The sequence below is a fragment of the Typopeltis vanoorti genome, chromosome 19, assembly GCF_054136105.1.
Source record: "Typopeltis vanoorti isolate ZY-2024b chromosome 19, IOZ_Tvanoo_1.0, whole genome shotgun sequence".
NCBI classification, from domain to species: Eukaryota; Metazoa; Arthropoda; class Arachnida; order Uropygi; family Thelyphonidae; genus Typopeltis; species Typopeltis vanoorti.
In genome coordinates this window covers 73,271,510-73,284,975 of record NC_143567.1, presented here as the reverse complement: position 1 = coordinate 73,284,975, position 13,466 = coordinate 73,271,510, and the positions used below count along the sequence as shown (strand labels likewise).

At 33.9% G+C, this 13,466-nt stretch overlaps 1 protein-coding gene across 3 annotated transcripts in view; it reads right to left on the bottom strand.

Moving 5' to 3' along the window:
• LOC150096246 (afadin-like) overlaps nucleotides 1-13,466 on the bottom strand; it is a 512,466-nt gene that overhangs the window by 414,380 nt on the left and 84,620 nt on the right. For all 3 annotated transcript variants that reach the window (XM_090409377.1, XM_090409378.1, XM_090409379.1), the window contains exons 5-6: nucleotides 11,439-11,610; nucleotides 3,094-3,384 (exon numbers count right to left, since the gene is read on the bottom strand). In XM_090409377.1, coding sequence (XP_090265503.1) covers nucleotides 3,094-3,384; nucleotides 11,439-11,610 — 463 coding nt within the window. The remainder of the gene's footprint in view (nucleotides 1-3,093; nucleotides 3,385-11,438; nucleotides 11,611-13,466) is intronic.

The following is a 13,466-nucleotide window of genomic DNA, read 5'->3' as shown; positions in this document are numbered from 1 at the left end:
AAGGTTCCTGCATCTTATGTGGAATCTGAACCCTAAAGGATACCAGTGATACCAGTACATAAACTAATAAATACTAAGCAATTCCACATGTACACAAACATATACCTTGTGTAGAATTTATGGAGACAAAGACACACATGTTGGAGTAATTACTTTACTTACAATTAAGAAAATAACATTCGAAGTTTTGACCTCTATATCAAGATCATCATCAGGAAAATATACATATGCACAGGACAAACAGCATCACACTACATTAAAGAAAGCTAAATCGAAATGCTTTGTTAATCATTCACACTAGCCTGATCTCTAATGAAAAAATAAAATAAAAATAATTTAATAAAAATTTAATTAATTAATATAATTATTTTTTATACGCAAGTATAATAATATACAGATGATTAAAAAAATTACAGTGGAACTACGTCACACATCTCTACGGTCCTCTTATCTTAAGATTTTCTTGTGTTAGGATTCTGCCATCATGTTCTGGATGCTATATAGATTGCAGAGGGGTTTTCCAGATTCTTGAGATTACTAATCCATCATTCTTGTTGAGATTAGGATGATGTTTCAGCATCATCTCACAAGTTTCCTTGAATTTTCTTTCAAACCAGGATGGAACCTGGTGCCTTTCCAGTTGATTCTCTGACATGTTTGAAATGGTCTGACAGGCCTGTTTTATCATAGTGAAGGAATCTAATATAGCATTTATGCTTGTCTTTTCTTATTGGAATGGTGTGTCTTGTTTACCCTATGTAGGGTAGGTTGTAGGCGCACTGAATTTTGTAAACCTCTGGGTGGGCAAGGTAGGGAAAGGGGATCTTTGGATGAGCTTAATATACTTTATAAGAATGCCACAACCATACCATACAATATCAGGAAAAATACAACACTACATAAATACATTAAGGCAACTTTCAAACTGCCTGCAAATATAAAAAAGGATACCAAGTCACCCAAAGATCCCCTTCCCTACCTTGCCCTCCAAGGGTTTCCAAAATTCAATGTACCTGCAACCTACCCTACATAGGGGTACATCAATTCCCCGGGACGATTTCTACATGGGATGAAAAACTAAGTTTATGGGGGGAGCCTTGATACCTCCATAAGAGATCAACTATCTCAAACTGTAAAAGCCCATATAAAGATTCCTCTTGTCACAAAGAGAATCAAACTAAGGTCGTGACAAATCAGAAATAAACAGTGAAGTTTATGGACATTTAGGTGGATAAGAAAATATGAACGAATTTCATTATAAAATCTTCATTCATATTAGACATAAAAGTCACTGGCCTTCTATAGGAGCCAGGTTTAAATTTAATATTTTTTTGCTAAAAACAATAAATTTACACCTGGCTCCTATAGAAGGCCAGTGTCTTTTATGTGAATCTCAACCCATAAAAGGCTGTAAACTTATAGTAATTGGTATTGATACCATAGCCATGCTAAGTGGTTAGATAATCCAGAAAATCTGCTCCAAAGACCAAAAACTAAACTTTTCAAGAAACCTTAGAAGACTATCCTTTATCTAATAAAGGGTGGTCTCACACTGGGTAAGGGAATTAATTTACTACCAAAAAATCTTCATTTTTTTTTTTTTATTATTTATTTATTTAGTCCAAAACAAAATTTGATTTGCTGCTTGATATAACTGCAGTTTTGCATGATAATAAAGAATCAAATAAATAATTGTAGATAAATTTTTAACCTGAGTTGAAATTAAGGTAATTGCTTGATTCTCTGTAATATAATGCCCTGTATGTGGTGGTTATAGCCTTTCGGGGCAGCTATATACACGCCACCATCTAGGGAAATGACTATGAGCAAGGTGGTTTCCTGTTGCCTTCCTTGCCGTACTATATCCTATGACTGTATCCTGTGTGTTCATGAGTCTGGTTTTACTGCTTGTGGGATGAAAAACCCCAGATAAACTGGTGGAAAAAACCCTGTTGTATGTGCCCAAGACTGGCTAACTTGGCTATGGCTGAGGAAGATCCTTAAGCTCCTCACATCTCCGAATCAAACCTAGGACACTCCTTCCCCAGGCATATGGTTGCAAAGCGCATAGTCACTAGGCTAACTGTGCAGACAATGTCCTGTCTACGGGACATTATATGACATTAAGAGAATTCATTATGTAAATTTAAATATTTCAAAAAATGGTTCAGAGAGTTATAATGATATAACTTTTTTTTCATGTAGTACTATCATATCCTGTATAGCCAGAGGACATATCAGCAATCTGATGAACAGTTATTTATAGAACTTGCATGTGACAAAATCTAATCAAGTATCCAATTTAGCATCTTTCAAAATTCTAGTGAACACAAGAGGGTTAAACCTGGGGTACCTGAGAACTGGACTAGGCCTAACTCACATAATGTATTTGTTATATTATCTGATTATCTGTTGACTGGTTCCACCTCTTCATCTCTACCCTTTCTTTTTATCTTCAGTTATAAGTCAACAGTTAGAATTGAAGGAAGTATGGAAACGGAAAGATAGTTCGATGTTAAATCAGGTGAGAATCAAGGGTGCACATTATCTCCACTGTTAATTCGAGGGTAGGGATGTATCTTTCCTGTCTTACTGGAAATGAAGATAGGAAGAAATTTGATATTGTAAGCAATCAAGAATATGTGAGCAGGACTAATCTAAGGTAGTATGGTTACTTTAACAGAATGGGAGAGGAAGAACAAAACAGGAGTTTGATGCCTAGATGGCAAGAAAATACCCAGACCAGGAACTAGATCGGTGAATTGATTTGGTCAGAAATGCCTTAGAAAACTGAAATGTTAAATACAACAATACTGGACTGCTGACAAAGTAAGCATAATCTGGAGGGCAATTGTTGGTAAGAGATGAGTAATAATGTAAAATTAATCATGTGGTACTATCATAATAGACTGTACACTCCTTGAGAAACAGATTATTGAATTTTAACTCAATATTAATTTTTATATATTAAAATCCTATATTTTTTTTTTCTTTCCTTCTGACCTACTCATTCAGTAATCATATGTCACAGGATGAGTAACTTGTGACAAAACACTATGAAAATGAATGAATACACTATTTTAAATAACTTACCTTTTGCTCTATTATGCTGATGCTCAATTGAAAGTGGACAATCATCATCGTCTAGAATGTATTCCCGCAATCCCGAAGTCCCAATGTACTCGTGAACATCCCCTTCACCTCCATGAGATTGGGGAACTATTACTTGAACCAAGCAATAAAAATTAGGATCTTCCTTCTCATAACCATACTTTTCAAGGATTTCTTTAACAACATATGCAGCTGTATCCTTAGTAGACAGAAGCAAAGTCTTGTATGGAACATCTTTGTTCAAAGATTCACCAAATATTCTCAAAGTTCCACCTACAATTATAAAATTACAAATTATAAATAAAAAAATAATGTGCATATAATCTGGATTCCAGTACATAAAAAACAGCAATACCTCCAATAGCTAATTCATTTATATGAATTTATATATATGAAATGTTTCACTTTTTAATCTGAGTTCTTGATAAAATGTGGAACATATTGGTGAACTTTTTCTATACAGGTAGTTCCTGCCTTTACAAATTAATTGGTTCCTGGTGACCATTCGTAAATCAGGAATTTGTAAAGCGGGAGTTTATTTGCCCTTAGAAATATGTTTATATTTCTAAGGGCAATTTTTAATATTTCTAAGGATATATGAAATATAAAATGAATATTAAATGATAAAAAAAGACTTGACTAGCCAAAGATTTACATATTTAAAAAATAACATAAGAAAAATTTTAAATTAAAAGATTCTTTGAAAAAAAAATTAGCTCATTTCTATATCACCGGATGAATCGACAGCTGTTGGGGTAGTAGGAGATATATCAGGAAGCTTTGGTGAATCTTTTTTTTTTCAAAGAAGGCCTCAAGTGTCATCTGCTTTGAAGCAAATTTGACTTTCACTTCTTTTCGTTTAAAATAGCTTGATAGTAAGCAGAAACATTATGAGGGTTGTTTGAAAAGTTTGCTAATAAAATAAGTTAAGCAAATTTTTTTGGAAAAAATTAACTTCATTTCTCAACATAATCTCCATCGAGTTCTACACATTTGGTCCAGTGAGTTCCAATATTTTCATCCCATTTAAAAAGTAGGATTTGTCGAATTGTGCAAAATAGTCTTGACAGCCTTGATGACATCCTCGTTTGAAGAAAATTTTTTCCCACGGAGCCAAATTTTTAAGTTTGGGAACAAGAAGAAGTCACACAGTGTCAAGTCCAGAGAATACGGTGGATGTGGAACCAATTCGAACCTCAATTTGTGCAATTTTGCCATTGTGACAGCCGATATGTGGGACGGTGCATTGTCTTGATGAAAGAGCACTTTTTTGTTCACCAATCTTGGCCGTTTTTTCTTCAGTTCTTCTTTTAAACAGTCCAGCAATGATGCATAATAAACCCCTGTTATTGTCTTACCCTTTTTCAAATAGTCTATCATGATAATTCCTTGGGAATCCCAAAAAAAAAAGTGGCCATCACCTTCCCAGCTGACAAAATGGTCTTCGCTTTTTTCGGTGCTCTTTCACTGGGTTGTCCACTGTTTTGAACTGCTGCTTGGATTCAGGTGTATAGTGATGGATCCAAGTTTTGTCTACAGTCACGATTTTTTGCATTGATTCGTGACTGTAGACAAAACTTGGATTGAAACCTGCGAATTGTGATTAAATCGCCAAACACTGCGTTGAAATGTCTTTTTGCATGTAATTTTGATCGACAGTCAACAGTCACAGCACCTATCATGCCAGCTTTTTCATGTGCAATTTTTCGTGCAGGATATTATACACCCATTCAGTTGAGATGCCTACAATCTCAGCAATCTCATGCACTTTCACTCGGCAGTCTTCCATAATGATACCATGGATTTTGTTAATCATTTCCTTCGTAGTGATCTCAGTCGGGTGTCCAGAGCACACTTTATCTTCAATGGACTTAAAACCACATTTACACTCATTTATCCAAAAATAAATAGTCTTTAATGTTGGTGCAGAGTCCTCATGAACTGCATCTAACTCGGCTTTGATATGCAAAGCCATCCACTTCTTCAAATAAAAGTGTTTTATTACTGCACGAAACTCGTTTTTCTCCATTTTTATGAAAAATGCGAACACTATCATTTTAAATGTTTGCCAAAATGTAAAGTGAGAACTACCTGTATATAGAGTCGATTTATGGTGAAATACTACTCAATCAATATACACTTAAATGTACAGTATATAGATACTTACATGGCACAATTAGAAAACACCATGAGGTGAAAAAAATAAAAATATGGGTGGAAAAAGAGATGAAAGATTAGTGTAACCTTTATCTCTCTCTCCTTCCTAATGTGTCTGAGTCATGTGGAAATAAAGAACACATCAATATAGCTTATTCACATAGATGGTTTGAGAATGGCAGTATCAAAATGTTCCATATCTTTCCTCCTCCATCTCAAACACCAAGTCCAGAATCCAGTTGATTATGGAAAAATAAAATAATAATGAATAACCTTTCCCAAATACTCTAATCACACATCTTTCGAATGGTCCTTTCTTTCTTTCTCACTGATAAAGTTTAAAGTAATGGAATGACATATTAGGAAAAAAATTATAGAATTTTTGGCTAGGTTTTTTGACTACGTAGCCATTGTCAATACAGTTAAAAAGAGATAAACACAGTAAGAATAACACTTAAATTGCAAGTACATGACAATAATATCATGCACTTGGAATTCATTAGAATAAAACTGATGTCCTACACAAAAGTTATTTTCTTCTTGAAAGATTATATAAAGAAAGTTGTAAAGCCCGCATTCACATTCCAAACCTCAATAAAAACGATTCCTTAAACTTTCCCAATTTTGGGAAGTCATCATAAGTAACATTCTTCATTCAATTATTTATGAAACATTCCTGTTTCATAAATAATTAAAATTGTAATTATTTAAATTTATTTCTTTGAATTCTAATAGCTGAAGATGGAGTTATCCTCCTGTAATTTATACTATATATTGTCACACACTTAGAATTTCAGTTTTGTCCTTATTGTGTTTCTCTTTTCAAACATACTGATAATGGCTAAGAAACCTAGCCAAAAATGATTTAATTCTGTTACTTTATAATTTTTATTATTATGTCATTCACTTATGTTGCAATATTTAAATCTTTCTTCCTTAGTTTACAAAAAATCCACTCACATAGGTACATACAAACTTTCCTATCATCTTCCACTTTTAATAAAATGGTATTATTAAAACCCTTATCGAAAGACCTTCCAACCTCTGTTTGAACCAGGCTTCCCTCACAGCTGAACTTTTTTTTTCTTAGAAAATTGCGTACACGAGCAACAAGCTTTGCACTTACCATTGACCCAGCAATAAACACTTTCTTGGATTTTATGTTCATTGTGTTTGATTGTTTGAATTGTTGACTCGTTTAAATTCAAAGTCCTTACAACAACTGGTTTTTCTCCATTTTTCAACCGATCCATGATTTTAATTTTTTTTTCTTCGAGAAATTTTCTTCGAGACAAATTTTCTTTTCAATATTCATTTTTTCTCTTTCAATGCAATTTGTGACCATTACTATAAAAATAATTTTTTTACATAAAAAAGTATTACATATTAATTATGTATGTAACTAACCAGAAAATAAAGTGTGCTCAGCTTGAGATAACACACTTATGATTTTTAATGTGCTTTCCTGTCAGAAAACGAAGACAATTTTCAACAATAAACACTTTATATGATATACAATTTACGTACAGGCGTGCTAAAGGGTGTTTCCCCTAATATAAATTTGCTAGTTATAACTACCTGTGCGATATGGACAGACACAAATTTAAAGAAGATAAAATTTGATTTTTAAGTACACGGTGAAATATATGAAAAGATAAAGGGTTACTACAATTTCTAGACTGTGTATTTGTCAAAACCACGTTGTATAAGTACCATGTTGAACAAGGGTTACTACAATTTGTAGACCGCGTTGTATAAGTACAGCGTTACATAAGGGATACCTGTACTCCCTAATTTATCATAATCAATCATTGTCGTTAATTTTTCAATGTATATTATAACTATCATCATTATCAATTTCTTCCCATGTACCCTCAAGAGGTGTACAAGATATGATAGTACTACATGAAAAATTTACATCATTACTAACTTCCTATCTACAATTTTCCTCCAAATCAGTCTGTTACTTATAAGATCTGATAATGTTGGAATCTTAAATTTCTATCGTCTAAGACACTTTGTACCGTATCAATCCACCTATATCTTGGTCTTCCTCTGAGTCGTTTTCCTGCCAACCTGGCAGAGAACACTTATTTTGCTAATCTTTCCTCGTCCATTCTGTTTAAGTGACCATACCACCTGAGATTAGCTCTGCTAACGCATTCCTGGATGCTGACAATATCAAGTTCTTTCTTAATATCCTCATTTTTAATATGATATTGCCATTGATGCCATCTGTTCACACCTATAATCTTTATCAGGACTCTCATATCTGTGGTCTCTAGTCTTTGGTCAAGTGTTTTACTTCTGACCCAGCTCTCAGATCTATAAGTTAAAACTGGTTTGAACACTGTCTTGTATTTAACTAATTTAGTGTTCCGACTAATTTCTCTCTTATTCCATATGAATTTATTCAACTGACTTCCTACCATACCAGCTTTGTTGATTATGTTATCTATTTCTATATTTAATTTACCATCTTCACTAAAAATCGTGCCTAAGTAGCTGAAATGTTTAACTTGTTCCACAGGTTCTCCATTCACAACACAGTTGACATTTTCAATGATTCTGCCGATTTTCATTGTCTTTGTCTTTTGATTGCTGACCTTCATACCATATCTATTACAACAGTTATTCAATTTAGTCAGAGAACCTTGCAGACTTGTAGCAGATTTATTTAGAAGTATAACATCTTCTGCATAAAGCAAAGAGCTGACATTAACATTTCCAATTTTGATAGTCCAGTTTAATACCACTTTCCTTCATAATGTGATCCATATAGATAATGAATAACAGAGGGGATAATGTACATCCTTGTCTCACACCAGATTTAATATTAAACCATCTTCCTGCACTTCCTTCAATTCTAATTGCTGACTTACAACTCAAATAACAACTAAGTATTGCTTGATATAATGCCCCATTGACACCTTATAACTGTAGCTTATTGAATAGCTTCTCTCTTGGCACCTTGTCATATGCCTTTTCCAAATCAACAAAACTTAAATACAGAGCTATGTTATATTCCCATGATTTCTCCACTATTTGTTGTGAAGTAAAGATCTGATCCTTACACCCTCTATATGACCTGAATCCAGCTTGTTCTTCACCAAGCTTTTCTTCCACAATTCTTCTCAGCCATTTCTCAAGTATACTTGTATATATCTTACCAGGAACACTCAGTAGGGATATACTTCTGTAATTCTCACATTCAGTTTTATTTCCCTTTTTATATGTGGGTACTATAACAGCTCTACTCCAATCATCGGAAATTCGTCCCTCTGTCCAGGCATTCTGAACTGTGCAGTGCAGCCACTGTAAGACTTTTATACCGCCACACTTCAGCATTTCTGGTGAAATATCATCTACTCCTGCTGCTTTTCCATATTTCAAGCCTTTGATGGCTTTTTCTACTTCAAGTATGGATATGTATTCCTGACTGCATGCCTGGTCAGTGTTCTTTATCACTGCTTGTTTCATTTAGCAGTTTTTCAAAGTAATTACTCCATACTTCAAGGATATCTTTTTCCCCCATTTTCATGTCACCTTCATCATCTCTAACTCCTTTTACAGCACTCTTTCCTCCATTCCTAAGCTTTTTCAACAACCTCCAGAATATTTTGCCACCTTCTTGATATTTATTTTGTATGTTCTTGCCATAGTCCTCCCATGACTTTTGTTTAGCTAGTTTTACACATTGTTTTGCTTTCTTACATTTGTCTCTATTCACTAAGAGCAAAATCTGACTTATTTGCCAGGAACCTTTGATATGCTTTCTTCTTTTCCTTCACTGCCTCTTTAACTTACTGTGTCCACCATGGAGTTCTAATTTTTCTATCCTTGCAGACAACTTCACCACATGCCGCTCTAGCTGAATCAATCAGGGTTTTCTTCAAGGCTTGCCACTGAATCTCCAAGGTTTGGTTCCTGTTCTCAAACTCTTTCATTTTTTCTTCAATAATCTTTGCGTATTTTAGTCTACAGTTCACATCTGAGAGCTACTCAACTTTTATTCGCTTTTATATGTTATTCTTTTCAATATGAAATTCAATTTTATCCTGCTCAAGACTAAATAGTGATCACTTCCAATTTCAAATCCTCTGTACACTCTGGTGTCCTGCACCAGGGAGAAAACATAACTGTCAACAATAACAAAGTCAATGAGACTTTTCTTATTCCTTCTCCATGTGAATTTGTGCACATTTTTATGTTGGAACATGGTGTTAGTAATAACCAATCCATGTTCTGAGCAGAAATCCAACAGTAACTGCCGAATACAATTTGACACTAATATCGATAGTTTGAAAAATTCTAATCAATACAATTCTGTTCTCTCCAACGAATATACCTGGGTGTTCCAGCAAAGATGTTATATTGTTGCGTTGATTTAGTAACCTTTGGCGCCATTCTAATAATTGATACCCATTCAGAATAATGAAATCGTTGGTAGTGATTTTCAATATACACTTCTGGGTTTTGTTTGTCTGTTTCCTATCTTGCGTTCTCACCAGCCGTTGTGTCTGCATTTATTCTCAAAGTATTTTCAGTATCCTCGAACATTGAGTGCCATAGTATATTTTCGTGATGGATAGTCACGGTGAAACGGAAAGTAATATTTTTGCAATAATGCAACCCAACATGTCTCTGATGGATTGGATATTGATATTGAAATAATAGTTTTAAAACTTTATGGATACTTTGCAGTATTTGCAAAAAGAAGAGAAGAACTAAAATCATTCTTTGATTTTCTTGAAGCAGAACGGTTTGAAATTCTTTGTCATGTTCCTACTTGGTGGCTTTCTTTGACATCAGCTATAGATAGGTTAATAGAGAAGTGGTTACCTATTAAGAGTTATTTTAGAAGTGTCAAGAACTGTCCAAAAATCTTGAAAAAACAATTCAGTGATGAGGATCCAGAAAAGGAGTGTGTTGTTGAAGTATACCTTAATTTTTTTTTCCAACATTGGTGCTATATTTGTTCAAGCTGCCAAATTCATTGAAACTGCAGATCATAGTATCATTGAATGCTATAGTATAATGCAATGTTTAGGTAGTGAAATTCAACAGAGGATAAAGGTCAGTTTTTTTGGTAATGCCACTGAAAAGATTTTAAACTGTATGACCCCAGCCCTACAAAAAAAAAATTAAAGATGATTTTGTTAGTTTTTACTGTTCATTGTACAAGTACATTTCCAAGAATTTTGGTTTATCTGACGCAAATCCCATCCATTGTCTTGTGCCCCTAAATTTGGACAGTGGATTTTCTTTCAGGCACTTGCAAACCATTGTTTCATATTGTAAATGAAGACAATCTGTATGAAGAGTTTTGTAGTGCAGTGAGTGTTGTGAATATAGTGAAATCAGGAAGTACTGAACAAAAGTGGGTGAATATATTTACTGAATTAAATAACAAGAAAATCAATGTTCCAAATCTTGGTAAAATTTTAGGCTTTGTGTTAAATATTCAAAGCTCAAATGCTCACACTGAGAGAATTTCAATTCTCTCAGTGTGGGCATTGTCAATTCATCATTGAGAATTCTCAATGATGAACAATAAATGGACAGATCAGAGAAATCAAAGTAGCTTAGAATTAATTAAATTAGATCTAATGGTAGTGATCAATTTTGATTATGACTGTAAAGAGTTTTTGCAGTTTGCACAAGGAGACAAGAAAATCAAAGCTGCTGCAGCATTTGTTGATAAATATAAATAAGTTTAATCTAAGAAGTATGGATATTTTAATTGTATTTAAGTATAAATGTTTAAAATTATATTAAATATTTTGATGTGCTATAATTTAAATTGCTATTTGTATGTTTTAAATAGCAACCATCCTATCAATTAATGTAGGATTCACATTCCAAAAATTTTTTGCTAAAATTTGTCGTTACCCAATCTCCCTTATTTTCATGTTCAAAAGTTGGTCACCAGGGATAGGTTTGCAAATAGCCTTTCATGGGTGGGAGCAACATAAAAAAAAAGTTGCCAGCTGGCAAAATCTACTCAACCACAGGCAAGCATATCTGTCAAGCCCGTGTGTGTGTGTGTGTGTGTGTGTGTGTGTGTGTGTGTGTGTGTGTGTGTGTGTGCGCACGTACACACACACACATACACACAGCTTGTAAATGAATTCTTCATTTAAAGCAGTAGTTTAATTTCATATATCTACCTGCATCAGATCCTCCTTCTTGCCTAAACTGCTGCAATTTCTTTTCTAATTTTTGTTGTCTTCGCCGTCTCATTACTGCTTCTGGATTTGATATGGAACGAGTAAAACTTGTTTCTGGAAGTTCTGAATACAAACGCTCTGCAATTCCATCTTTTTTATTTTCATCAGCAACCTAATAAAAATAATAAGAGTATATATACCTTTCTTACATACAAACACACAAAACATTCCATCAAATGCCTCCAAAATAAGAGTAACAAAATTTAATATTTATCACTATGCAAAATGAAATGATAAATAATTAACATTAGCATATTAACATACTGATTAAAACAATATTTTAACAGCCGTATTAATGAAGAATACAATATCTTCATTAGCCTCTCTACCGGAGGTAGAAGAAATAGTGAGACCACCTTGCACTTCTTATCCATGTTATTCAATAGGTGTTACAGAATTGTATCCAGATTAATCTGGACATATATATACGTCCTGGCCGGTTGGGGTGTTAATATCTATTAAAATATTCTTTTGCAACTTGTCAACAAGATATTTTTAATATTTACTATTGTGACATGCAGTAGATCCATACATCCATTCAATGTCCAATTTAATTAATGCATGAATGTGTGAAAAATAGATACAAGACAGCAAGGTTTGGGGAAAAGTTGAAGAGGACAAAGATAATACTAATGGTAAGCAGATGCTAGATTTCTCTGCAGAAGATGAATTAATCATCACTAACACGATGCGCAAATTCACGTGAGGAGAGGACAGGAAAAAAATGAAATGTCTCACTATGTTATTCTTGAAAGTGATATCTTTGCACTGGCTCAGAATACAAGAGTATACAGAAGATTTAAAACAGGAAGTGAGCATCTCGTAAGCAGAATAAAATCACATCATATCGAAAAGAAAACTATGCAAGAAAGTTTAAAAAGATTAAAAAGTTAAACAGTTTTCAAAGATGAACTGTAGTCTCAAGCAAAAGTTTGAAAAAGTCATGGAGTGCTAGTGGCAAGCTCTGAAAAAAATTGACCGATTCAGCCAAGAAGACATGGTGAGACCATTTGCAGTAATTGAAAAATTAGATCATGATGGACTTAATGAGGCAATCCTGAAGGAAAAAAAAAGACTGCATACTGAAAGTTCTTAACAAGTAGGTTAACAAAAGCAGTGAAATAATACAGAGAAAAATGTACCAAAGCTGTGTGTAAAAGCAGTGGAGAGGATCTTTTGGTGAGAGGATAACAGTACCTAATTTTTGGTAAGTTCTGAATGGTGGTCTGTATGTCATACTTTTTAACAATGTGTGGAATTTTTTGCTGCAATATTCCAGATATAGGGGATGGCAAAGGATTTTTTGTGTTCTAGATTTCAGGGATTGGGTTTGGAGAATGAGCAGCTAGAGCTCTGTTGATTTTGTTAAGGGGAAGCCACTGGCTAAAAAAAAGTGTTCTGAATACAATTAATTTTAGCGAAAAGGTTAGTGCAGCCCAAGTAAATGGTTGTGGCTTTATAACATGTGAGATAAAAACATGTTAAAAACAAAATATTGGCTTAGTGATCTAATTAGCTAAATAAATTTAGATAGTTAATTATTAGCTCTAGATGTGTTTTCTCCACTAAACATCAACATGACTATTCTACTCTGCTGATAGTCCTCAAACCTTTCACCTCCCATGTATTATATCAATGCCATATTGCAACATATTCAATTTCTGCTATGAAGAGCATCTTATGTTAAACAGAAGACATTGCATGCAGCCTTCTTCAAAGTGTTTTTTTCTTCCCCCCCACCCCCAAAGCCTATGAAGAGTGGACTGTCTTAACTCTTCTGATTTTTTTGGCACTAGGGAAATAGCTATTAGCTTTCTCATTGTGTCTCCATTAACAATGGATTGTTCTCCAGCAGCTGACAGTGTGATTTAAAATTTTCCCATTGTAATACCTCTTGAATGTGGTCATCACATCTGATCAGTTGTTTATAGCAAGTTGGTTGGTGGTTTTATGACACAAGGACAGCAA